Source organism: Crocodylus porosus, unplaced genomic scaffold (genome assembly GCF_001723895.1).
Source record: "Crocodylus porosus isolate Cpor-Errol unplaced genomic scaffold, CroPor_comp1, whole genome shotgun sequence".
Lineage (NCBI taxonomy): Eukaryota > Metazoa > Chordata > Crocodylia > Crocodylidae > Crocodylus > Crocodylus porosus.
Genome location: NW_017728931.1, coordinates 104,309,423 through 104,334,933, shown reverse-complemented (window position 1 = coordinate 104,334,933; position 25,511 = coordinate 104,309,423). Strand labels below are relative to the sequence as shown.

At 41.0% G+C, this 25,511-nt stretch overlaps 1 protein-coding gene and 1 non-coding gene across 2 annotated transcripts in view; both read left to right on the top strand.

The window, feature by feature from the left end:
- Nucleotides 1-25,511, top strand: part of CADPS2 (calcium dependent secretion activator 2) — a gene marked incomplete at its 5' end in the record, with an annotated part of 600,328 nt that overhangs the window by 226,162 nt on the left and 348,655 nt on the right. The window contains one exon of the mRNA XM_019543957.1: nt 167-499. Coding sequence (XP_019399502.1) covers nt 167-499 — 333 coding nt within the window. The remainder of the gene's footprint in view (nt 1-166; nt 500-25,511) is intronic.
- On the top strand, nt 6,445-6,515 carry TRNAA-CGC. Its single transcript has one exon. It is a non-coding gene; the product is annotated as a tRNA-Ala (tRNA).

Below are 25,511 nucleotides of genomic sequence, written 5' to 3'. Positions count from 1 at the left end.
AAAAAAAAAAAAAAAAAGTTTAACATCTTTGGTGCTTATTTTATATTATGATTCTCTTTTTTTTTTTTTATCGCACAATGCCCATATGTAACTCCAGTACAGTACTTTGGTCAGTTTTTATATGTGCATCTAACTTTTATTTTTTGTTTTTGTTTCATTTCAAAAGGTTTTTCTCAAGAGTGACCGAGTTGCCCGAATGGTTCACAGTGGAGGATGCTCTGCAAATGACTTTAGAGATGTTTTTAAGAAAAACATAGAAAAGAGGGTCCGAAGTTTGCCAGAGATTGATGGATTGAGCAAGGAGACAGTGTTAAGTTCTTGGCTAGCCAAATACGATACCATATACAGGGGAGAAGAGGACTTTTGCAAACAGCCGAATAGAATGGCGTTAAGTGCTGTATCGGAACTTATTCTGAGCAAGGAACAGCTTTATGAAATGTTTCAACAGATTCTAGGGATCAAAAAATTGGATCATCAGTTGATTTATAATGCCTGCCAAGTAAGTAATTGGTCTCCCTCAGTTCTGTAGTATTCAAAGTGGTTTTTCCCAACACACCAAATATTGCTTCCATACCCTCAGCAAGTGCAGAAACCTTAAATCTAGCAGCATTATGTGGTTTTAGGTGGTAGCTACTGTCTGCAGAGGTCTCACAAGAATAATTTGCACCTATGTTGACTGTAGAAGACTGTTCCTAAATGGCTTCTTTTCATTTTTAAGTAAACTCTTAATAGTCAATATTAATTCTAAAATGTATTGAGGCATTTTACAACACTGCTACTGCAGTGATTTGGAAGATTGTTGTATAACATATTATCTATATGTTTTTAATAACTGCCTCTCTCTAACAGTGCCAAGAGTAAGAGAAGTTGAGGACTTAGTGGGACTAAGAGCATAGTGAATGGGGATGCAATTGTGTTGATCCAATTATGAGAACTCTTCTGTATCAGAATTTGATGGGTTTAGTTGCTGATATCCCCCTTGAGCTGAATTAGCAGGTGCTTTCCTTTTCTATTCATGGGGAAAGGATCATTCCCCCCAGATCATTAAAAGAATTGGAGCAAATCCTGTTTAATTGCATTGAGCAAGGATCTAGGATTTGGTTTAAAGTGATTAAATGACCTACTATTAATATAAATGTTGTATCTTCATAAAATGTTAGTCATCTAAATTGTTATTCTTGTATCTAGCTATACCCTTACTATACTTTTCCAAATCATCACAGAGATCGTATAATTAATTCCATTGTCTCTTAAAGAAAAGCAGATCTCTTAACACCACAGTAAATGAATTAGTTATTTACCTGTCCAACTTTGTCTTAACAATGATAGGATGGTGAATCAGGTGTTATTTAATTTTAATTATTATTAGGTAGAGCATGATGGTAATTGTATTAATACTTTGTCCAAATTATTTTTTTATTATAAATTATCAGATTGCTTAATAAAAATGAATTCATTAGAAGGCATCTTATTATCTAATTTTCCATATGAATTTTCTACCCATTTTTTGCCATGTTATGCTTCATTATATAAGCCAAGCACTTCACAAGCTCTTTATTTACACCACTCCATTTAACACAATGTGTGAGTTACTTTATTACGCAAACCCAGATTAAACTGTTCCATAATTTCAGGAGTGGCCAGGTTTTTTGTAAACACTACTAGAGGCCTTCTACCTGTTAATCTTCAAGCAATTCCCTGTTAATGAATTAATGAAGTTCACAAAGTCACTATACACTGGTTATGATTTTTCAGGGTGGGGGGTTGGTTTTGGTTTCTCCCTTCCCCTCTCAAGTACTTGTTTAAAATCATATAGCAAGTTGGAAGTGGGGCTGAAAACCAACTCCAGATCTCCCCCTAATTACAGGCCTTTGTGTCATACTCTACACTAGACGATGCTTGAGACTCTTCCATATTTTATGTTGAAACACAATGAATATATTTAGACCAAAGCAGCATGGGGGAAAATGAGAAAAGCTGAGAATTATTGACTGTTAAATTTATACAGTAGATTGGCTTAAAACTATTCCACAAAATTGTTCTTATAGTTGAAACATTTACACTGTTTAATAGTCCTCACACTTAGTTTTACCCTTGGTGATGGAAAAGCCTAATGATTATAATCTCAACTATATAATAAAAACTTCTTTTTCTATTTATTTTGTTGGTAAACTGTTTAAAGATGATTTATCACGAAACACAAATTTAAATGAAAAGAGCTTGCAAGTTTTCACTACTTGTTTAACGCTGCCTCCCCCTTCCTCCTTCCACATACCCACAAGGAGGTGTGGTGGTAATAATTTCTTGGTGCATACAGGTAGTATAAAGACCTCAAAGTAATACAATGTCTAGTGGAAGATGGTGAGGGGTTTTTTGGGTGGTTTTTAAATGTAAAATGTTGGAAAATCAACTCTTCTAGAAATATAAAAACTATCAATAATTGTTGTTGAAATCCTGTAAGGAACCTCTCAAGAACACTAAATCCATATTTTCTGCTTTTTTTCTATCCCTCTTCTTTTCTCTAGCTCCTGCATTTTGCAGGTAGCCAGCTTTGCTGTCAGATACATTAAAGTGAGGTAGTTTTTGATGTTAGTCTTAAATAAGGCAGAAGGCAGGGTAGATTTGCAACAAGAGTAACTCCATCGAACTAAACAAGGACATTTCAAGAAGCATAATGAGCAGGGGGAGGAGGTGTGAGACTGGGAGTGAGGAGCAGGGTCAGGGCAGGAGAAGTTTTACCTTTTGCTCCAGGAACTCTTCTGGGAGTCTTACCTGCTGCCACACCATAGTCTAGCCATACCAGTTACTGCTACTATGGCAGCACCACAGGGTCTGTGCATCTGGGTGCTGTTGCAACAGCAATGAAGTAGAACTGCTTCTGCTGCCATGGCACGGACTTGCCCACCTCATTTTATGTTGCTAATAACATGAATGAATTTGTTAGTAGAACCCTGGAAAATGAAAAGAAGAATGGGTTTTGGTTACTAAACCCTTGAACTGGTTTCCATCCTAATATTTTTGTTGTGCTTTAAAAACATTTTTAATTAAATTTAGGAATTGTGTTAGTGATGACATATGTTAGATGGAATCTGTTAGGCTGTCTAGTCCAGCAGGTCTCCATCTATTCTTTTGTACATAATCCACAAAGCAACTCTATATCATCTAGTGATTTGTTTCAGTGCACAGTCCCAGTAGAATTTTGGGTTGTGGGATTTTTTTTTTCCATTTTATGGGTTAAAAACTAAAACAACAATGTGGGGATGGGAACGCGAACACTGACACTCAAAGCTGTAATAGTATTTTGTGTAGCCCAGTTCCAACGATTATTTTTCCTGTTCTCCCTATGGAGACTAGTCCATAGACTAATACCATCAATCTGGTCTTTCAATGCAAGTGTACTGCAGGCAGCAATCTGTCTTTTTTCCACTGGAATGATGTTTTTGACAGAGGAAGCACAGTCATTCTAGTATAACTATAAAAGTATTTTAATTTAGTTCTTATATTTTACTTCTCTTTATTTTCAGGATATTCATAGGAAGGGAACAGCAAGGTAAATTGAAAAATCAGAGTAAAGTCAGAATTATGTTTCAGCCACTACCCCATTTGAACACACATGCGGATATGTGTTTTATTTCCCTTTTTCCTAAAGCTAATGGCTCACAGTTAGTGATAATCAATGCTATCTGGGAGCAAGGAGATAAGTGAAAGACCAAACAGACGGTAAAATTGTATTGATGATAGGGGTTCTGATGAGTCAGCTTCTGGTTTGTGCTTCTGATGGAGACTAAGATTCCGAAATGAAAACCTCAGAGATTGTATTCACCCGGTGTTAGAAACCATCACTCGTACAGCCCAGGAAATCTTTACCATTACAATTATGTAGAGCTTTCTACCCTTTTCTCTTCTTTTAATACTTCTAGCCATTTTGGTAATGCTAGGTTATTGAATGCATCTCTGCAAGATAGTATTACTATAAGACCATGTTTCTGCTTGTAGCCAGGCACACCAATATATGTAACAGTTGGTGGTGTTGCCTGGAGTTTGTTCTTTGCTGCCTCTCTTGTAGACCCCTTGCACTCTTTCTCTTTCTTTGCCTTGCTGCAATTACTCAGCAGGTATACACTGGTTGCCTGGAAGCTTTGTATGCCCTTTCTCTGCTTAAAAAAAAAAAAGCTTACTTCTCTTCCTGCTTTAGGTGCAGTTAGCTTTCCCAGAGCTACTGCTGCTGCTCCTTTGTGTCTATGAGGGTACAAGTTACTGCAGCGGGGGACTTATGTGGGAACCATGAGGAAAAACAATGGTCTGGGTGTTAAGCATGTTGTACCAGCACCTTTCCTAGCAGTATGTGGAGTAACTAGTGGAAATGTTTTCTGGCAAGCTGTGGGTTTGATGAGCATGGTAACAAATTGGTCATGAAATCTGTATCTAAGAGTTGGAACCATTTCAGAATGATGCACTGTGATATCAACATGGATTTTTTTTGATTGCTTTGTATAGAAATTGAATTTCTAGATAAGGTTTTATCTTTTAAGAGCAACTTGATTCGGAAGCCTTTCCAAATAACTGAATTGGCCATAAATAACATCAAAATTATCTTATGCATATGCATTTTTCATCTCTCAGCTTATGCTGGGGTTTTGGGGGGGAGGGGGCTTTAAGGGAGGGGCATTGGGTTTGTTTGTTCATGTTTTTTTGTCCTGAAATATAAAACTTATGTATTTCCAGTCCTTTAGCCAATCTAAATATAGTGGGGATAATAATGGCACGGGAATGAAGTTGATGTCTTGAGGTTGTCACTATTGATCTTATATGGCTTTTGGATGTTTTTAGGGCTGCATATGCCAACTTATTTGTCAGCTAAGTACATATTTGCCATTGCCACCTCAGGAAGACCCACTAATACATGATAGACTAACCTTTAGACACTTGCACAATTTTTTTATATATCCTTTTTTGCAACTGCATTTGACAAGCACTTTAGGGACAGTTGTCCATATGGGCTGCCAATCTTCATTTGCATGACTGAATTTGGGAGCAGTTCCATTTTTGAGAGGGTTTCTGCTAGGAATTATTTTGTAGGGTTGCTTGCTGAGTATACCCATATCACTCAAGCTGCACTGAATGCTTTTGACAGTTCTGGTCTTGGCTAAATGACACTACCCTCCTACTACCATATTCTCCCACGTCCCCTTCCTTCCTCTCCCTTTCCCCCAGATAAGACCTGCGTCTTGTTTTTGGAAGGCAGGATGTTGGGGAGGGAGGAGAGATTTTTCCAGAATCATGGCTTAGAGAGCTGTCTGCAAGCAGCAACTTATTTCCCATCCACAAGCTCGCTGGATGATTCAGGCAAAAGCTAGAAAGTTAACCTTTTCATAGGCACTGCTGAATTTACAACAACTCTTCTAACCTGGCAGCAGCTGGCAGTGGGTTAAAACTAGACACTTACCCCTCTTGCTTGCTGGTCCAGAGAGAAGTGACAACCATTACAGCACGGCTTTTCCATTCTTCTATTCCAGTGAAGAAAATCAGCTTCCCCACTAAACACACGCTCCATATTTTTGGAGGGCTGGTTTTGTGGGAATGGGTGCAGTATGTGAGTAAACAAAGTACTAAGAGTTGCGATGCCTCTGGCATGGTCAGAAAGAGAAGCAATATGTTGTTCAGTCTTTGAAAGACTTTCATCCTTGACAATAGATATATTGTTTGTTAGATTTAGTTGTGTACCTGTGACATCACTGCATGCATTTCCCCTCTCTAATAAAGTTTTTATCCATTCTTGTAAAGAGCAAGGCTTTGTTGTAACTTGTTAGGACAAGAAACACTGAAAAAAGCTGAGGTTTTTCATGACTCATGAACTTCAACATGATGTGTACATCAGTGAAATTGGAAATTCTTTCATATGCTAAATGCTATGGAAAGTTTTAAGTTTTCCAATCTTAAGACTGCCGCAATGCCAAGATCTACTCGGTTATCATCAGCAGTCAATACAATAACAAAATTGAGGCCTGATCTCTGCTTCTTATTTTGTATATGCATACTTTCCTTTGTGATGTGTCCTGACTGGTGACAACCCATTTTCACTAAACATATTTATGTGCATCTTACCTGGGGATTTGCATTATTACTTGGATGGAGAAACAGTTGCTGGTTGTGTAGAACCTCGTAGATATCCTTGATTTTTTTTTCCTAAGGTGTCTGGCTACAATATGCTCTAAAGGTGTCTTTGATAGTTTGGTTTATAAACAACATAGTACTGAATCTTGACACTTTTATAACTGTTGCCTGATGTAGGTATTAACTTTGTTACACATGTGGTCACCAAAAGTCTAAACTTAGAGTATTATTAATGGCTTTATCAAGAACCAGATTATTAGCATTAGGCCAATCATGAGTCAGTGCAGAGGACACTGTTTTCAAGATTCTTTATTAAAAGTTATCCTGAAAGGGGATGTAGCTCAGTGGTAGAGCGCATGCTTCGCATGTATGAGGTCCTGGTTCAATCCCCAGCATCTCCATCTTTTAAAGGCAACAAAAAGTCTTTTTTTTTTTGGTATGTAAGGAGTAAAAGGAAGAAGCAGGGCAGCATAGGACCCCTACTGAACAAAGAGGAACAATTGGTAATAGAGAGTGGGGACAAGGCTGAGCTATTGAATAAGTTTTTTGCCCGAGTGTTCCTGAACAGGGCTCAAGATAAGTCTCCTAATGGGTTCTTAGATGGGCATCAGAAGGACACCAGCCCACCGACTGTCGACGCTGACTCGGTGCAGAGTCACTTGGATGGACTGGATGTGTTCAAGTCACCAGACCAGGCCCGGATGAGCTGCATCTGAGGGTACTGAAGGAATTGGCCAGTGTCATAGCAGAACCACTGGCACGGCTGTTTGAACACTCGTGGTGCTCGGGTCAGGTCCTGGAGGACTGGAAAAGGGTCAGTGTGGTCCCTATTTTCAAGAAGAGGAGGAAGAAGGATCCAAGTAATTATAGGCCAGTCAGTCTCACCTCCATCCATGGAAAGGTCTTTGAAAAGATTATGAAGGATCATATTGTGGGAGTCCAGTGGGAAAAATAATACAGCAGGGAAATGGATTGGTAGCAGGTAGATTATGCCTGACCAATCTGGTTTCATTTTATGACAGGGTCACGTAATGCTTAGACACAGGAGTAGAGGTGGACGTTGTTTTCTTGGATTTTTAGCAAGGCCTTCAGTAGAGTATCTCAGCCTATTCTCATATATTAAGAGGCTGTGACATAGATGTTTACACAATATTTACACAGTCGGGTGGATGGCAAATTGGCTTAGCATCGCATCCAGAGAGTGGCAGTTGACGGGTCTGTATCGACCTGGAAGGATGTGGGTACTGGGGTCCCGCAGGGTTCAGTCTTTGCATCTGTAATCTTCAATATCTTCATCAGTGACTTGGATGTGGGTGTGGTGTACTCTGTCCAAGTTTGCAGATGATAGTAAATTGTGGGGTGAAGTGCACACTCCAGAGGGTAGGGAACAATTGTGGGCAGACCTGGACAGGTTGGAAAAGTGAGCAGTACACAGTAGTATGTAGTCCAACAAGGACAAGTACAGAGGGCTGCACCTAGGGTGCAAAAATATCCAGCACATCTAGTGGCTAGGAAGTGACCCTCTCAGCAGCACAACAGCAGAAAGGGATCTCGGAGTCATAGTGGACTCCAAGATGAACTTGAGTCATCAGTGTAACGAAATCATCAGCAAAGCAAACTGCACTTTATCACGCATCAGCAGATGCATGACAAATAGATCCAAGGAGGTGATACTTCCCCTCTTTGTGGCACTGGTCAGACCGCAGATGGAGTACTGCATCCGGTTTTGGGCACCATACTTCAAGAAGGACATTGATAGACTCAAGAGTGCAGAGGAGGGCCACTTGTATAGTTAGGGGCTTACAGGACAAGCCCTATAAGAAGAGACTGAGGGACCTGGACCTCTTGAGCCTCTGCAAGAGAAGGCTGAGAAGTGATCTTGTGGCCACCTACAAATTCATTAGGAGGACACAGCAAGGGATCGGAGATGCTCTGTTCACCAGGGCACCTCTTGGGGTAACAAGAAACAGTAGTCACAAACTGACAGAGAGGAGATTTAGGCTAGATACCAAGAAAAACTTCTTTACGGTAAGGGTGGCCAAAATTTGGAATGGGCTTCCAAGGGAGGTGGTGCTCTCCCCTACCTTGGGGGTCTTTAAGAGAAGGCTGGATAGGCATCTGGCTCGGGTCATCTGACCCCAGCACTCTTTCCTGATTAGGTAGGGGGTCAGAACTGATTATCTGTTGAGGTCTTTTCTGACCCTAGCATCTATGAATAAGGTCGTTTGTAGGGCTTGGACAGATGATACAATTACACAAGTGTAATCAGGCTTTACGCTGGTGTAATCAAGGAACGGGCAGGTGACAAAAGGTTCTGTTGTTAAAACAACTTATCACAGCTCATGAGGATTATGCTGGCAAAAATCGGGTAAAACTACACTAGTGTAACTTACATAGGTGTGTCAAATGTCAGCTTTATTGAGTAGCCTTTTTGCTCAATGCAAACGGAGTGTTACCTGCTTCTTTGCTGTCCAGGTGTGAGGCATTTGAAATGGCTATCCCAAAGAGGTGCACATCTCTCCACTTGGAATTCTGGTAGGTAATTTACATCGGTGTAAAGGGGTCCCCTTAGTTTGATATCCAGATCTTTATTTTAATGTAGAATATTTTTATCTGGTTTGTTTGGTGCCTTAAAATTAGCATGTGGCTGGAGCCGACAACCAACTCATTGTTGGTCCTGAGGCTAGGATCACACCAACTTTGCAGGGGGTCAGACTTAAAAGATTTATGTCTGCTTTTCAAGCAAGTGCTGCCTCGTCCTGTTGGGGTATTTGGTGAGTGTAGCAAACCAGTGTAAATTAAAAGCTGCAAAAGTGTTTTTTTTTTTTTTTTTTTTTTTAAACTGGCCCTTTAAATTTCTCTCTTACAAGCTCATGTTGCTTTGCCCAAAGTGCTCCTCTAACCCTTTTTAGTCTCTGAGTGTGATTTATGCTAGTGTGGCTCTCCACTCCATGTCATATCTGCGTAAGCTATGCCTCTACTTCACTCAAAGGCAAATACAGCCAGCATGCAACTTGCAGTTATATTTACATAACAGCTGCAACTGACTCAGTAGGTTTAATATTGTCAGCTGAGGATAAAATTGCTCTAGCTTAATAGAAAACAATAAAAATAAACCTTGTTACCAAGATATTTTCCTTCACATTTTTTAAAATAGCATTTAGAAAAAAGGAAGTCATTTCACCTTCGCTGTGTTAGTAGTTTATACATTGGGTTTCATATAATAATACTGAAATATAACATTGGGTTTCACATAATAATACTGACTGACTGAATTTTAGTTTAAAAACCAAGTCTGAAATGTGCATAAGTGCACCCTGTTATATAGTAGGAGCCATACTCCTTAGGTTTCATGCCTGAGACTCTGTTCCTGAAGGTACCTACTTGAGGAGTGTGGAAAAGATTGAAACTCACTTCTAAACAAAGCATGAGGGCTAGGTAAGACCTCCTTCCTTCCCCATTCTCCACCCAGGATGGAGGGAAAGAGAGAGGTGAGAACACGTGAAGTAATAATAATATACATATTGTCATTGAATGTCCAGTGTGTATCATAATATACATATTTCTATGCATGTTGCTCCACTGTTATGCTCTGTCTATGTCTGTAACAAAAGGTCTCTACATATACATACAAATATTTTATTCAGGTAGGAAGGAGAGGTTTTTCATGGATAAATTTTATATCTTGAATGATAGCATCCCAAATTATTTTTTTGTTCTTAAGATTTATGACTTTTTGTAATACTTTTGGCTTGCCGGGTGCCAATTTAGTCTGTTCCTGAAAGAACATTGGGACAAGTACTGTACTTAACAAGCATACAAAACTCTTAATAAAAACAATGGGGAATTCGCTTGAGAAAAGACTGCAGAATTTGACTTATACTGTGAATTTATTAAATGCAAGTCTTGATTTAAAACTCACTATAGAATCCAAAATAATGTGCAATTACAATTATATTAACATATGTAGTATTGAAAGTTTTCTGTGGTAGCCAAGTCACTTTGTTTGCTTCACCTTGTTGTTTCTTTTCACTCTGAATGGCTTGCTATGTTGCCTCATAATTTGGTTGAATACACACAGCATACGTTTGTCTCTGGTTTTCTATACCACATCAGGTTGGAGCTTGGGCCTACTGGAGACTTGAAACTCTTGATCCTCAACCATGGCACAGTGGAGTGCGAGTCACAGGGGTCGGCTCAGAACTTTAATGGAACTTGTGCTAGAAGGCTGTGTTCCACTTTCTTCCAATTATTCTGGGGCTTGTGTGGGCCCCAGAATAATTCACTAAATCACTAAATGGATATCACTGAAATCTTGAGCTTATTTCAGAAGAAGTTTCATGTTTTATTATATTTATTTACTTTTACTGCATTTACATGTTAGGAACCCTGCCAAGATTTTTGGTCAAGATATGGACTATTTCTTAGAGCTACAAAGCCAAGGTAATTTGTATGAGAGAGAGGATAAAGGAAATTATACATGCCTGTATCTATATCCATTTCTGTGCTATGTAGCATTCAGTGAACATGGAAGATTAGAGAATGCAGCCCATCATGTCTATATTAACTTAGGTATTTCCTTATTCATGCTATGTATGGTCCACGTACCTGTTACTATGGTACTTTAGCTTGCTTTTGCATCTTGGCAGTAAACTAGACTTGTCAATCATGGGTAGTAAGGAAATGGTTTCTGTAGTTTCCTGCATTTTCTCTGCCTCCACTTAAGCCTGAGCTGATGATGAATACAGTTTGGTACAAGGTCTCAGCCTAGAAGAATGTTAACAGGAGAGGCAGAGGTAAGTCGGAAATAAATAATCTCATTCCTGCTATAGCCTATTTGGGAACTTTGGTCTCCTAGAAAATCTTGCTTTAATGATCCAGAGTTCACATCCACTAATTTCAGGTATCTTTTCCATATGTCATTGCATCTCATCTGTTATCAGAAATCTAATTCCAATTGTACATACAGTTTTTCCATGTCTGGTATAGCCACTCAGATTTTTAATTCATGTAGTTTGCTCAGGTCTCATAGCATTTGCTGTCTAACAAATGTAAGAGCTATTTCTCTTACAGTTAAGCATCTATGTTCTGTCCCTAGGTTCAGTAACAGTCTCAGAGTAGAGTAGGCATGTCTTCTGTATTGCAATCTACTATACAGCCACAAATCCATTAATAATATATAATGTTACAAGCTACCTCATTTTGAATGGCCATACTTAAAGGAAAAACATTTTCCTACCCTGGAGGGACACAGTTTTGAAAACCCCACTGTAATAAGTCTGTGGACTTTAGTATGAAGAAAATGCCTTTTTAAATAAGTCCTCAGATGTGTGTCCCCTGGAGACAAAAAAGAGATAGAAACTGACCTCAAGGATTTGGGTTTGTTGACATGTAGGCAGAATTTACCTTGTAAGGAAAAAATACTGTTTTTCTCTTTCAGAGTATATTTCACACAATCCCTAATATAGGAGAGTGGATCTGAAAGATCATAGTCATGGAAGCTGTCAGCTGCGGGGAGCTTTAGAAAGCATGGAGTTCCCTGTTGCCAATGCCTGACAAGTCTAGTTTTGCCCTGGCTGCAAGTAGGTTGATGTATACATTGTAACTAATCTGTGGACCTTGTTACAAGAAAGGGGAACTTTCTGATATGAAAGGATAAACATTTCGCTCTTCAGTTTTACTAAATTTCTCAGAGAAGAGCACGATCAAGAACAAAATCTTTTGTGAGTTGAGGCTACTCCCATCGGCACACTATTTAATTAACCTCTCAGAAATGTTTCTGAAGAATTGTGTCATAAAGAGAGATTATGCTGTGGACAACTTCTCCTTGCAGTCATATTCACTTTTCTGATTTCACAACACTCCTAAGGTGAGTAAAGCAGTAGGTGATATGGAATGCTCTTACCGATAGGATTTTCTTCATATGGAATAGTAGTGTCTAAGGGAGAAAAGGTTTCTAGGGCCCCTGGCAGCCAATACATTTATCGCACAATAAATTGTAATATGCCACATGTGCAAGCAATTTATTGTGTGGCAAAAGAACTGCAAAGATGTTACCTGTTAAATGTGGAACATCTATGTGGGTAGTATGTATTGCACATTAATCTGAACATGTGGCATATATGCTCTTCCCTCTTCCACACACCCTACCTCCTTCCCCCCCAAGGAGAAGAGAGAGCAGCTGGCTCCTTGATAGCCAGAGCTGTTAGAGAAGCTTGCACTCTGCCTTGTACCATTGCTGCCTGGCAGCAACAGCAATGGAGTTACCAGAGCAGTACTTAAAAGGTCTGTGTGTGAGGAGTACCCAGTAGGGCTGTGCAAAGCTTTGGTTGCTGATTTTGATTCGGTGGTTGAATCTGAATCGAATCAGGAGACCTGTTAACCTCTCAGAATCAAATCAGAACCCTGTGAATTGATTTGGAAAGATTTGACAATTTGGAATTGACACAGCTTTAAATGTTTTTTCTACATACCCCAAGGTACTAGGCAGCTCATGAATGCTGCAGTGGTGGGGCAGATGGACCATCCCACAGGAGCACAGGGGTAGGTCCCCAGCGTGCTCGGCAGCAGACCTGGAAGTGAACCAGAAATACTTCTGGTCCACTTCTGGGGGGGGCACCTGGGGTCCCCCTGAGGCCAATCACCGAGGCAGGGGGGGGGTTTTGGTGGGGGGAGGTCTGGCACACTCCCCAGCAGACCCGGAAGTGGACGAGAAGTGCTTCCAGTACACTTCTGGGTTTGCTGCTAAGCACGCGGGAGGCCCCCCTGCACTCTGTGGGAGACTCCATCTGCCCCACCATCACAGCATTCATGAGCCACACCTGGTACCTCAAGGTATGTAGCAAAAACATTTAAAGCTGTCTCTATGGAGCATCAATTCATCAGATTTGGATTCAGCCGAATTGAATCAGGACAGTGATCCAAATCAATGAATCAAATCACCATCCCCAATTTGGGCCGAATTCAAATTGAATACGGCCTGTTCCACACACCCCTAGTACCCAGTATTAGAGAGCAGCTCCCCAAAACCACACTTCCCATGCACCAACAAGTTTTAAAAGGCACCCCAGGAAGCCTAGTGTTGAGGAGCCACTCCCTGGTATTATGATACTTGAGGTGCCTTTGCTTACCGAATGCAACATTCGTTAACATCTGTTGCCCTAATTGCATAGATTCTTTTTGCCTCCAACATTCCAAAGGAAATATAAACCATTATTAATAGTGAGAGAAAAGATTGTGCACAATATTTTGAGAATGTAATTTTCTTCTGAAGCTAGCCTTCTCATTTCTAGTCTCTTTTGTAACTAAAGCCACTTGGCAGTGATCAGATGGTGGTAGCTGCCATTGCGGTATAGCCAGCTTAAATTGTACAACTAATTTCTGGGTGAAAAATACAGAGCTTCCTGCAAAGTGACCAATCTTTGGGGAGTAAAATCCAAGGTACAGTTCCAGATGCTCTACAGACCTCTGGAATTGCCAGTACTCTACAGTACCTCCCTATTTTAGTTACTGTAACCATCTCAGTTGTGGGTTGCAATGAATAACAGAGCTAAATACCCTGAGTACAGCACCATGTGAATGTGGCTATTTTGCTTCCTGCTTGGGAGGTAAAAGGAAGCAGTGTGGGGGAGGTGTTCATTTTCATTTCTGCTTCTCTTGGCTTTTTCCTGAACTAGAAATAGAATAGTGCAGGTAAAAGGCAGGGTTGTTTGGATGTAGCACCCCATGAACACAGCATCAGGCCATTGCTGTGGCAGAATATTGGCCAACACCAATCTGGAACCAGGTTCAAATGGACATATGCTGTTTTAGAGCAGGTACAGGGAATGGAAGGACACAGCTCCACAGTTCAGGATTGCCTTGGAAAATTAAGGATGGTTGGTCACTCTTGGACTAAGGTGCTTGTATAAGAATGTTACAGAAGATCTTACAGATTCTAACCCTAAAGTCTTCAGGGTAAAAGCTTTAAAAATCCAAAACAAACACCCCCCTGCCACCCTTCCTTTTAATTCTCAAAAAGCCAAAGTGTATAAACCTTGCTTGTTTCTTTACAGTCACATGGTTTGGACAGGTCAGATCATAATTTTTAATATTTGATGCCAACAGCATCAAATATTAAACTTTAGTCCTTTATGGTTTGCATAATTTTGGCACTTTGCTTTTTTAGAAGAATATTATATAGGTATGTTTCCCCCTTGTTTTTAAGTCCTTCAGTCCTTAACTAAGAGATATGAGAGATGTTCAAATAAGGGCATTTGACATTTCGGACCGTAGTACTTTAGTACCTCTTGGGAGAATCAAGCAAACTTTTTTTTTCCCTAAACCTGAGCTCCAGACTTAATGATGGGCTGTGTTAATAAGTGTACTTCATGTATTGCCTAAATAGAAGTACAGACAAGCAGAAACTTTCACGTTGGTACCCTGTAGCTAGCTAGACTTCCTTGTCCTTCTGCCCAGCCCATTTCCAGTTTGTTTTTTTTCCTGTCCAACTGAGATGAGATGGCATACTACAACCACTGCCCTTTGGATTAGTAAAGCATCTTCTTTCTGGTTTCTTCTAGTTTATTCATTTGAGCCATGCTACCCCTACTTTTGAAAAGCAACATGAGCTCAGGGGACCGGTGAGAGAGGACAGAAAGCTCACTGGTAGTTGTTTGGGTTGAATAGCATCACAAGCTAAAATTACTCTGCTTTGCCACTATTAGCTGCAAGCCCATTTTTTAATGCGGCTTCTGGAGCTTTAACCTTACAGTGGCTGCTGACTTAAAGCTGTGAAGCCTGCATACTTCACTAGGGAGGATGGTTTGCTCTGGGGTGACAGGTTTCTCAAAATATATTCACAGTACAGTGGGATTACTGTGAATAAAGATTTATTATTGTGAGTAAGGATTCTTAAGTTATTATCCTGAAAGGAGGCTGATTTATGCCTTTTCTTCTGCTGTGGTTTCTATGTAGCTGCTATCTAGGCAGATCTGTTTATGAGGAGATGCCAGATGTGTCTATGCTAGCAGAAACTGAGACTCAGAAGAATTAACTAACAAGATATTTTTCCTTTTAGTATGCTCTTGGAAGGTTGGCATTTAGAAGTAAGATAGGATTTTTAAAAATATACTATTTTATGGAAATCATTATGAGTTGGAAGGAATTTCACTTCCTAGTATTTGAATTGGACAAATAGGAAGATGGGCTCTTATATTTTGTTCTGAATGCATAATATATCTGCAAAATTGCAAGAGAGAAGAGGGTACTTTGTAGGTTATCATTGAACAATGCAGACTTTACAATGAAGTATAATTTAAAATTCATCCCTTTCACATACTTCTAACACTGACTTACAGTAATGGAATAGCTTGTACAGCTAGACATCTTATTGGTTGGTTTAGTTTTTTTTTTCTTCTCAAGTTTCCTTGTAAACTTTAAATCTTTAAAACCTCTGTTGTTTCTTCTATTCTTTCAGAGCAGGAGCAAACAAAACTAACTTACTTTTAGATAATGTGAACATTTTGCTGTAGCCTTCCTTCCTAGACACGCCACTCCTCGTTCCACATAATGACACAAATTATTTCTTTTAATGGACGAACAAAGTGATGTTATGTTGGACATATTGGGCATATCTTGAAATAAAAAAATTAAAGCAAGAGGATAGGAATGTCTATGGTACATTTTCATTGCAGTGATAAGATTACCAGCCAGAAGAAAGAAACTATACTGCAGTGCAAGGCCCTTGCCAAATTATAGTATCTTCACTGGTACTGCATTCCACAAGTCTTTAGGGCTGTGCTTTTCAACCAGGGTCTTAATGTACTTTCCAGCATAGATTAGCCTGGGCTGAGTTCTGCTATGTTGCTGCTTCTACCTGAGCCAGCTCATTTATAGCTAGTTTAGGTATCTCCACATAGCAGTGCATTTTTCAGTGTAACTCTGTCCTAGGACTTCAGGAAACATATTTCCTCCTCCATATTTTGTACTGAAGTAAGCTGTGGTTCTTTCCATATGAATTGTGTGTGGTGGTGGTGGGGGTGGGGGAGGGGGAGAGTAGAACTAAGTCTGTAACCTGTATCCTCAGCTGAGCTATACAGCCTGGGCTGAAAGCACCAACTCTTAGGTGAGAGGTTGTTGTAAATAGAGGAGAGATGGACCAGGGATGATTTCTGGGTTTGAGTATGTGTTAGTCTGCACTTCACTTGTTAGCCTTCATTTTCAGCATCTGAGTTACTCTAGCCCTAGTGTGAGCCTTCCCCAGGCAGATCTCTACCAGCATGATTGTCCTCCTTTTTTTGCACTCCACCCCACTAATCCCCTCCTGAATATCTGAGAATATATCCTATGGATATTTGTGATAAGATGTTCTATGGTTCTTTCCCATCCATTTTTGGAACAATTGTCTGTCTGTCAAAGTGAGTTATGGCAAGGCATAAGAGGATTATTAACACTTGAGTGATATAGTCTGCATTCTTGCTAGAAAAATGGATGGGTTTCAGCCCAATTTAAAGTAGATCTAGGGCTGTAACCCTTATGGAAAAAATAAGGTGCTAAGAATTGAAAGGTATGTCACCAGTAAACTGGCTTAGACCAAAAAGTACAAAAGAACCGTTAAGTATAGGTAGGGTAGGTCTGGTCAAAAAAGCAAACTAATTCTAAATATTGTTTCCTACATTTTACAAGTAGAGTCTAATCCATCACTAAACTCCAGTTTCCTTGAATTACCAGAGCAGCACAAAGTGACCTGAGTATACTATAAATATCCACCATTACATTTACTTTATGCAAGACCAAACAAGGAAAAAAAAATGTCCCCAAATTCACAGTGTTGCAAGAAATACTAGTGGATCTGGCAAATCTTGTAGTATCATTCATATACATGTGCAAAAGGCAGTCTCTTTCCTGATCATAAAGAGAACATGATAGTTGTATATATCAGAAGTCAGCTTTATATTAATTACTAATAGATTTATGTTCTTTTAAGACTTTTTTTCTTGAGCTTATTTCAGAAGAAGTTTAATCTTTTATCATATTTATTTACTTTTACTGCATTTACGTGTTAGGAACGCTGCCAAGATTTTTGGTGAAGATGTGGACTATTTCTTAGCGCTACAAAGTCAAGGTAATTTGTATGAGAGAGAGGATAAAGGAAATTATATATGCCTGTATCTATATCTATTTCTGTAGAGAGATAAAGATACCATACTAGTGTTGCCTATGTATCCGTAACTGGACTCTTTATCCCTTTAAGGCCTTGAAAAACACAAAGGAGCAGCTAGCTCTGTTCTGTATAAGCATGGCTGGACAAGTAGTGCCTTGCTAGGCATTTTTAATAGAAACTTCCTTGAAGGAAGAGTGGCTGCAAGAGCTGTGGTTTGTTTGTTTGTTTTTTGTTTCTGAACATCTTACAGATACCTGCATACCCAGAAAGATTTGGGCACAGTAGTGAGTCAGCCACTGTTCTTCTACAAACCATGTGCTGGGGTCATCAGATTAGTAGGACAAGTGGAGCTACTATCTCCAGGGTGCAAATACCTGTGTTCTTTCAATCGAAGAATGCAGGAAGCCCAGTTCAAGTCCAAGTCAGTAAACCAGAGAAACAAGTATCATGATTATACAGACAATGTTGGATTTGGGCGGCGAGAATCTAGTACTAACTGACAGCACAGAAAGAGCCTTATGAATAAATGAATGAAAATCCTAGAGGGAAGGTTCTGATCCCTCCCCAGGCTGTTCAATTAAAAGAGAATGATGGTTTTTGTTCAGATCCAAAAAGGTAAGCAGAAACAACTGCCATTCTTGTTGTGCAAAGCTAGGGTAAGAAACCACCGTATTGCTGTATTCCCCAAATCATCCCCTCTGAGCACTAGGGCTGCCTATACACATGCTCAGATGTGGGGGAGTGGGGGCTGTGTTTTAATTAGAGCGGTTCCTGGACAGCCACTCCAATTAAAACAGCTCACTGTCATGTGTATTAAGCCTCCCCTGTGTTTCAAAATGGCCATGGGGGTGCTTTAACTAAAGGTCATCAAAGGAGCTTTAATTAAAGCACCTCTGTGGCCATTTTGAAACATGGGGGTGCTTTAATACATGCGATGGTGAGGTGATGTTGATTAGGTGCTGGAGCCGATGTTGATTAGATGCTGGAGCATTCTGATCAGAATGCAAATAAGCAAATCTATAGGCGACCCTAAATTAAGCTGCAGAATATAGGATAACAAAGCTGTAGCTCAGGCCAGGGCAATGTTCATTAAAAATCTATTTGAATGTTTTTCCACAAGTGGTTTTTTAAACGTTGTGAGAAGGTAGCCTTTGTCTTGCCTGCGATTACTACACCGTTCACAGTATTTGATTAGTCATTACACTATGCTTCAAAACAACAGAGAATGGAGTTATAGCTTAATTTAGCAGCTACATTATATAGACATGGAACACACTGACTGTAGAGTAATTTACCACAGCTTGTGTTCTATAGTGAATTTCCTCTGTGGTAAAGAGTGAACACACAATCATCTCTCACAAGCTGGCAACCTAACATTATTGCCATTGCAGAGATGAGGGAGTTGGTTTGCACTGAGCAAATGGATATCTCAGACTTGTTTCTGAATCCTTCCTCCTTTTTGAAAACTGGAAGCCTTGCATTCTGCTGACTTGGACCTACTTAGGGCACAGCCAGAACTGCCAACTTTCACCCAATCTGGTGACACAAAGCAATCTATAGCCCTGGCCAAACGTAAGTAAACAGTCGTGGACCACTTAAAAATGATTGATTGGGTGAAAATATGCACCCTCAGGGTTCAAATGAAGATGTTTCAGAACATAGCATTTTCTGTAACTTGTGGCTCTAATGCACCCAAGGACTCTTAAGTGCCATCTGGGGAACCCCTAGAATGGTTCCCCTTTCCTCCCTCCCATTTTGAAAACTGTGTGATTGGCAGGGAGGAAGCGTTGTTGCAGTTCAAACCAGCTACAGGATTACAGCCAGCAAGTAGATTCCCCTCCTGCCCTAGGGCCAAAAGTGACCTTCTGTTTGGTCTGGAGGGTTGTTGCAATTCAAAATGCTTCCTGAAAAGCATTCTGAGTTACAGCAGGGAGCTGCACTTCTGTCTGTGCCCTTAGTGTAAAAGAATCTACAACAGTGCACCATAAAGAATGCAAATAAGACTGAAGACTCAATGCAGGGTTTTAGAACTTGATTCTCGAAATGCATTCTGGTCCTGATCCACCTAACAAGTGATATGTGGGCTTGAGGGCTTTGTTCGTGTGGAATCAAAGTGTTCAGGACCTTGTGGGATTGAGCCCTCAATTTTCCTGTAAGCATTACATTTTGAAGAGTCTGTGGAGAAAAAAATAAATGAAGATCTCTTCAAATTTAAAGTTCTTAGGTCACTGGCAGACTTTAAACTTAGAATACAATTAACTGTTAGACTAGGGACAGGCATTACACATAAACTAGTTTAAGTGATCAGAAACTGGTTTAAACCTGTAATAGAACAGATTTTCAGTGCTCATAAATCAGTTTGAAAATGGCTGAAACCAGTTTGAGATGAACCTGGTTGAATGTAGTATCAGACTTAACTGATTTGGGTCAAACCAGTTTATGCAGTTTCTGTCCCAGACCCCTTGCTGGTTTAAGATAAACCAGACTTTCCCAGCATCCTGTCATGCTCTCTTGGCTGGGTGGGGCTGTCTGCTCCACAGTAGGGCTGGCCCTTCCCCTATGCTCCCTGGAGCTCTGGCAGAGGCTGCAGGTACATCAGGGTCTGCCTGGCTTCCCTCTGCCTCCCCCACCCATCACTTGGTGGACAAGGAGGGGACTTCCCCCTTCCTCCCTCCTATTACCCACAGTATGGACCCCAGCCCCGTGGCCTTAGCCATGTGCTATACTAACTAATGCTGAGAGGTGTCTCTGTATATGAGACTCCAGTTTCACTGAGACAGGCAGACAGAACAGTGACTGCTTATGCTTAGGGCTTTTTAGAGCTATTGTTTTGCTGATGAGATGATAAACACTGTTATCAGTTTGCTATTGGCTTGCTGTTGTTGTCAGTTTGCTGCAGGCAATATAAAGAATCAGGGAAGGAGATTGAAAAACTCTGTATCATCAGCAGATGCATGCACACCCCTTCTTTCCTCAGAGTGCTAGCAGGAGGCTGGCAAGACTCCTGCCCCTTGAGCAGCCAGTGGGGGAAAAGCCTGGGATGGTACAGGAAGACCTCCTTAATCAGAGCGTCCTGCTAGGGTCTGGACATGCCCCCACTCAGCTCAGTACTCTGCAAGGGAAGAGAGGGCTGCTCTAGTCCCCCCTGAGTTACTGCAGGCATGTGCCTGAAGTTCCTCAGTCCAGAGAGAATGTCTATCCAGTTACAAACCGGTTCAGCCTAGCCACTTTAGACTAACCTTCAAAGATTAGTCTCAGGCTCAGGCTTTTTGAATGTCTGCCCTCCCCTTAATCATGTGGCAATTAGTAACCTTGTCATGTGTTCAGATGATCAGTAATGTGAAAAACTGGAACCAGCCCCCAAAATATTCCAGAAAATGTGTAAATTTTTTCACATGAAAATGTGTCTTTTGTGGCTGTTTTTTAGGTTTTTTACTGAATCTGAAATTAAAGATGTGGCAGTGAGTGCACTTCTCCTTGATCCCAGGGTCCCAGCACACTTGGACTTGAAAATACTTGTGTGCAGCTAAGTTTCAGATGAGGTTTTTTGACATACCACTGCAGGGGTTCTGGGATAGGCCTAGAAGTGCTCCAGAGTCTCAGATGGGCTGTGGTTGGGTCTCAGGGCTGGATCTTAAAATTTTATCCAAAGCTTAATTTATAAACAAGAAAGACGAAAGTGAAATAACTAAATGCTTATTTTGTTTTCTCTCATTAAATATATTTTATACATAAATTAGAGATTAAATGAGGTGAAATTTTGTTTTACATTGGTCTAAAAGAAGCCATCTGAAGTACTTGGGAAACTCCACAGCTCAGTTTATAATCGAACCCTTATTCAGCTTCTTTTGCACATGCAAAAAATATATACATAAAAAACAGTATTTACCATATTTACTCAAATACAAGATGAGGATTTTCCCTCCAGCCAGCATGGAGGGAAAAAAAAGCTCCTCATCTTACATCCATGTACAGGAAAACCTCATTAAATACACTGATTAACCTGCTGGTAAAAGCAGCATCTGCTTAGTAATAGAAACCAACTAAGAAGTTGATTTAAATACAGCTAACACTGAACATGACTATAAAACACATGGCCTATATTGGGCAAAGAGGCTGATTTTTACAAAAAAAAAAAAAAAAAAAGGAAAAGGATTCTTAAGTAAAAATTTTGGTGTTCCAGGCCCAATCAGCCAGATCAATTCCAAATCTGTGAGTCATTCAAGAACCATATGTTGCCCTACTACCGGCAAACATCTGCCACGTCCACCTGGGGCTTGGGATGTTTCTAAATCATTTGACAGGCATCCTACATGCAGGCCCTCAACCATATGGTCTCAGGAGCAAGCTAGGGAGGAGTCTCCTGTAAGTGGGCGTAAAGTCAAGATCTTTCCATGGGAAATTAATGCAGTAGGTTAAGTATATGTTACTGTAACACGGAGCCCTAGCCCTGTCACTAAGAGACAGGGTGGTCCCTTTAAATCCAGAATCTTCCAGTCACGGCCAGCTGGTCAAGTAGGGGTTAAGGCCCAAGCCCTGCCAGCCGGTCAGGTGACAGGAAGGGGAAGGCCAGGATCTTATAAATGGTAAGTGGAGAAGGCCAGAGGGGCAGCAGAGGGGGGGACTCCCAATGACCGTGGTGCCACAGCTGCAGTCTCTGCTGGAAGAATACACTACTTTGTGAGCCAGATGCATGACCATCTAAAGTAAGCAGGCATGTTGCCTATCTTATTTCTTTATTATCCTTTTTTCATTCTATGGCCATAGAAGCCTATGTTTGCATTGGATGTTAATACCTGGAGGATCAGGCTGAGGCTATTTGTGGAGGAGGAGGCCTCATTTGGGGACCCACTTCAGTGCGGGGACCCCAGGGGCAGAGAGGGTGCAGTTTTCGGGGGTGAGCGGACCCCAGTGCCAGAGAGGGTGCAGCATTCAGGGGCGAATGGACCCCAGCACCAGAGGGGTGCAATACTTGGGGGTGAACGGACTTCGGTGCCAGAGAGGGCGCTGGAGCCCAAGTGAGTCTTTGAGAGCTAGAGACTTGAAGTCAAGCCCTGATTAGTGGGTTTTTGACTGGGAGGTCTAACTAGAGAGAGAAGGGGTAAGCCCACAGCGGCCGAGACCCCAAAATAGAGAGGAATTTATAAATACCATCTGTGAGGCTTGGGCTGCAGTGTAGGGGAGGAACAGAGCCGCAGATAGCACCCGCTGGCATCAGGGCAAGAAAATGGGCAGCCCACTTAGTTAACAACCATTAATTAGTTAACAGCAAGGCATGGCAGATGAGATGATGGGCGGTTGGCCCAGAAACAGGCGGGTGGGCCAAAGGCATAATTGGCCCTGGGAAGCCCCCTGTTACAGTAACCTCTGCGGGTATTACCCCATGCCAGAAAAGCGGTTATTCCCAGTGACTAGGAAAACTGCCTTAGTGGTCATGGGAAAACCACTATGGTGATCATATTTCCCCTGCCAGGCTGATAAGAACCTTGTATTTATTTATTTGTTTTTAAAGAATGTTTTTGTGTTCCAAGCCAAATCAAGTCCAAATCCATGAGTCAGTCTAGAACTATAAGTGTCTCAACCAGCAAACATCCTCCACCCCCACCAGGGGCTTCATATATTTCCAAAGTATTTTGGCAGGCATCCTACATGCAGGCCCAAGCCCAAAGGCTTGGGGTTCAGATGCCCCAAGTTTCACCTGCCCCCAGCCATATGGCCACAGGAGCAAGCTAGGGAGGAGCCTCCCATTTCTATAAAGTGGGCTTTAAGCCCTAACACCTTGGCAGGTACTAAACCATGCCAGAAGAACAGTTATCCCCAGGAACACTCAAGGAGAACTGCCTTCTTAGACCCAGATACTTAGCATTTCCCCTGCCATGTAACTACCACAAGGATAAATTAGTACAGTCCACTCAAATAAGATGTGGTAGTGCCCATTGTACTCGGTCCTCCTCAGCGCTGACACTATTTAAAGTCATGGTGAGCCACTACATTGTATACAGTTCTACTTCCTCTTCATTCTAGCAGCTAACCTTCACCTTTCTTTTCCATTTCCAGTGATTCCCGTTTCTTCACCAGCCTTAAATGTCTGGCAAACCTCACCAAATGAGACCCCAAACAGTTAACTCAGAATCCGTTGGTTTCCCCCTCTCAGCATGTTGCATATGATTAGTGTAGCCCTATCCTCTATGAGATTGAACTGGACTAGGTTGCCCTGAGCCTTATTTGCGCATAAATTTTTGGAGGATTCCAGGATAGAACATCCAGTTCCAGTCCTGTGTGAGGATCTAATTAATTAGCACATAGGTCCTTTGTGGGGAGTATCTGGAGTACACACCCCTAATACTAAGCAGTGCTGAGCTCTGGGGTCACCATGGTTTGAAATGCTGTTGGCTCTCCTGGGGCCCAGCCCAATGAACTATGTGGTAAATAACGAACATTTTGGTTTTGGACTAATATGCATAGTTTGTGCTATATATAAGTAGGTACAGAAGTATTGCTTAAAAATATGTTTATGGATTACCTGTGCTAAAACTTGCAGTGACATCAAAAAAGATATAATGCATTAATTCTAGATGAAGTAATTCTAGATGAAAATTACTACAGGTGTATTTATTTCAAGGTCAGTTTTTTATGAAATTGCTCCTTGCCTCCATGTGTTCAGGGAGTGTAGGGTCTGACCAGAGTGGGGAGGAGGGGCTGCAGGAAGAAGTAGTTGGGGTGGCAGAGAGCAGAGGGGACAAATTCTAGGTAAACCTCTAAGCATGAGATTCTATACCTGAAAAATTATAACAAAATTTATCAATTTTCCACGTATACAATTTAACTAATGGAGAGTTGTCTTATAGTCAGGGTCATCTTATATTTGAATAAATATGGTATATCAGGATTTTATTTCCCAAAGCTAAATCCTTATTGAATCTATGTCCAGACTATATTATAGACTTGGTTTTCATTTTATATTTTATGGCATATTTAAGAGTTGCTGAATCTTTTGGTGTACACATTTAGATGCTAATTCTCATTTTCAAGCTTGAGAGGGATCAATACACAACATTGTGTATTCAGAGGGATCAGTACACAGTGTTGTTTTCATTGCTTTTTTTCTCCGTGCTTCAGAGATTTTTATATATGCTTAACATGACACTGGATATTTTTCCACTGGGACTGTTTCATAGAACAGTCCCAGAACGGAAGGACAAGAATCTACACAAGTCTTTGAAGGATTGGGGCCTGACAGATGAATTATCTGCCTGGAACAGGTATTTCTTCTTTTTAGTGTTCCTGCCAATGGCTGCTAAGAAAAGAGTGAGCCCCTCTCAGTGTGGAAACAGGCATTGTCTTTGTGCTGCCATAATATTTTTATGACAGCACAGTGGCCAAGGAAACAGATGTCCATACCTCCTCTTATGCCAAAAATGCTCATAGTTTTTTGCTGTGACAAAAGTGGTATCAATTTGTGTTGCTATTTAACAGTGGGTATCTGTTTACTTTATGGCAGAAGAGCACCAGTAGCCCAGAGCTGTCTGTGCTCTCCAGCTGGCCCAGGCAGGTTCTCTGAGGGCTTGCAGGTCCCAATCATTTCTGTGCAGGATCAGTCCCCTCAAGCTCTGGGAGCATCTGTCCAGCTTTCCATGCTTTCTGAGACCCATCCCATGAGTCTCTAGAGTGCATCTCTATATGGGAAAAGGCAAGGTTTCCCTGCTTACCAAGGTGTGTCTCCATGATAGCTGGGGTGCATCTCAGCAGAGAAATCTAGCTTTTCCTGCTTACTAAGGCACACTCCAGAAATTCCAAGGATGCATCTCAGTAAGCAAGGAAACCATGACTTTCCTCTTACTGAGATGCACCCCAGGAGTCTCTGAGCTATCTCTGTAAGCAGGTAAAATTGGGCAGGTGCTCCCAGGGCTTCAAGGGGCCTGATGGGAATTCCTGGGGTACACAGGACTAGGCCCCTCAAGCCCTGGGAGAACACATCACCAATCAATAGTGAGAAAGCAGGTGATATTTTTCAGCCAATGAAGTAAATCCACTGTGCTGGGACACATTCTGGCACAGCTGATCTGCTTGATTTGGCAACATATTTCTAGCCTCAGTTTCTCTCTGACTTCCCATGTTTCTTGTGTTACTCATGGGATAACCATGAATCTGACATTTAATTCCTTTTTTAGATCTGATAAAGTGAACTCAAGTTCATGAAAGCTTATGCTCAATATATATCTTACTTGGTGTATAAGGTGTGTATCTAACCCTG